Raw genomic sequence first — 2,500 nt, forward strand, 5'->3', positions numbered from 1 at the left:
GAAAGGATCTTTGGGTGCTGGGCCTTATTGAGGAAATGACAAGTGTCTAAAAAATAAGAATAGAAGTGGAAGACTTGAATCAAAATACATCCATACCTGGTATTTGTTCACTGATTGGCCTAACTCCCTTAGGGAGTTTAGTGCTGTAACACCAACTGTCACACTGTGAAGTTCTCTCTTTGTAATCGTTATGTTCCGGCTTAGCTCGTAAAGTTCGTCAGTCAGGAACTTGGTACACTTATCACACACTGAAAGAGAATGAAGGGTTTTAATTTATGCATGACATCACTACAATAACAAGGGATAAAAACAAACAATAATTGGATTTCCTCACAGTTTGTTAAGGTAAGATTTTTAAAAAAAATGTACTCCATCCAGTGTAAGATAAATATCATTTAATGTATACAGCATAAAATTAAGAGCTACTAGTAGTTTCTTGCTGTGGAGACACTTGGCTAGACAGATTTTTATAATGTGGTTTGTGTCTCTCATCGAGCAGTCTTATGGCACTGAGCACATGGTTTGTTCTATTTGAACATCAGGATGCAGATAGATAAGAAATCATCATCATCATCATCATCGTTTAACATCCGTTCTCCAAACTAGCATGGGTTGGACGGTTCGACCGGGGATCTGGGAAGCCAGAAGGCTGCACCAGGCTCCGGTCTGATCTGGCAGTGTTTCGCAGCTGGATGCCCTTCCTAACGCCAACCACTCCGTGAGTGTAGTGGGTGCTTTTTAAATGCCACCTGCACAGGTGCCAGGCGAGGCTGGCAATGGCCACGATCGGATTGGAGCATTTTACATGCCACCGGCACGGAGACCAGTCAAGGCGGCGCTGGCATCGGCCACGATTCGGATAGCGCTTTTTACGTGCCACTGGCACGGAAGCTAAAGATAAAAAAAAGAAAAAAATTTGAAAAAAGTGGCAGAAGATCCAAGGATTCTACCACATCCAAAATTGCAGAAAATGCAAACCGATAGACAAATTTCCTTTGATAAATAGGAAGGGCTGCTGTCTTGTAGACTCTTGACCCCTATCCTTTGGATTAGTCTAAATGACTTGTTTAATCATGACTCCTATGGCTACAGGGGACATCTCTCTAAATACAGGGTTGGCCAAAATCACCCGGCAGTAAATCAAAATTCCATAAATACTATCTGTAATTCTGTATCGATTCGAATGGAAAAATGGTGTCACTCCAGAAGGATTTCCGTTTGAACAATTTTCATGATGTTTCATATTTAGATGCTTTTATTAAATCCATTCAATCATTAACCCTTCCGTTACTCTATTTATTTTGAGATGCTCTGTGTTTCTTTCAATTACTTTAAATATAACAAAGAATTTAGTAAAATAACTTAGTTATCATTGAGCTAGTGTTAGGAACATAAATTGTGATTAAGGTCTGGTGGAAGATTTTAACTCAAAACTTATGAAAACAAGACATTTGTACTACAGAGCCAGAAGTGGTTTCAACCAGGTTGGTACCAAAAAGGGTTAAGAATTGTTTCTCTATTATATATTTCAACCCTTTTGTTACCATATTTCTGTTTTGAGATGCTCTGTGTTTCTTTCAATTAATTTTAAATATAACAAAGAATTTAGTAAAATAATTTAGTTATCATTAAGCTAGTGTTAGGAACATAAATTGTGACTAAGGTCTGGTGGAAGATTTTAACTCAAAACTTATGAAAACAAGACATTTGTACTAAAGAGCCAGGGGCGGTTTCAGCTGGGTTGGTCACGAAAGGGTTAAACATGAATAAAGTTTGGAATCAAATGTTTTTGATTTACTGGCAGCCGACTTTTGGCCAACCGTGTATAACAACAATATCAAGGAGAAAATATGTCTGGATTACAGATATGATGGCCATAGCTGGAGCGTCTTTGATGATAGCTCTGCTGGATTTGGACAGACCTCAAGCAAAACTAAAACAACAAAAACAACAATAAATAAATATAATAGTTGTATACTGTCAACTTAACGTGACAGTAGGGGATTACACCACCGCTGTTTAGCCCTAGGAAGCATTGAATGCTTCCTGTCGGCTTCAACACATTTATTGTGTCCTTATATATTTATGAAGGGGAGACAAACACCCCCAACAGCCAGGCCTGCATCTAGATTTATCTCCCCTTTGTAAATATATAAGGACACAGTAAATGTGTCGAAGCCGACAGGAAGTGTTGATGCTTCCTAGGGCTAAACAGCGGTGGTGTAATCCCCTACTGTCACGTTAAATTGGCAGTATACAACCATTCTATTGCCCCACCACCGTACATATCTCTATGAGAGATTTAGAAATTTAATATTTCTGATTTTCGTGATCAGTGAATATACTTCACTGAAAATTAGATATATATATTTACGAAGTCGGGACAGATATCTGCGGCCGGTAGGCTTCTGCTACTCTAGACCGATGATGGACAAAGACCCTGAAACATGCGTGTCTCTAGATGCAGGCCTGGCTGCTGGGGGTATTTGTGTCCCCTTCG

General features: G+C 39.2%; 1 protein-coding gene across 1 annotated transcript in view; it reads right to left on the reverse strand.

Annotated features, from left to right (window-relative positions):
* The window catches only part of LOC115229089 (laminin subunit alpha), a 93,557-nt gene that overhangs the window by 46,748 nt on the left and 44,309 nt on the right, over positions 1–2,500 (reverse strand). The window contains exon 24 of the mRNA XM_029799512.2: positions 97–248. Within this exon, the coding sequence (XP_029655372.1) occupies positions 97–248 (152 nt within the window). The remainder of the gene's footprint in view (positions 1–96; positions 249–2,500) is intronic.

Source organism: Octopus sinensis, unplaced genomic scaffold (genome assembly GCF_006345805.1).
Source record: "Octopus sinensis unplaced genomic scaffold, ASM634580v1 Contig11749, whole genome shotgun sequence".
Taxonomy (NCBI): Eukaryota; Metazoa; Mollusca; class Cephalopoda; order Octopoda; family Octopodidae; genus Octopus; species Octopus sinensis.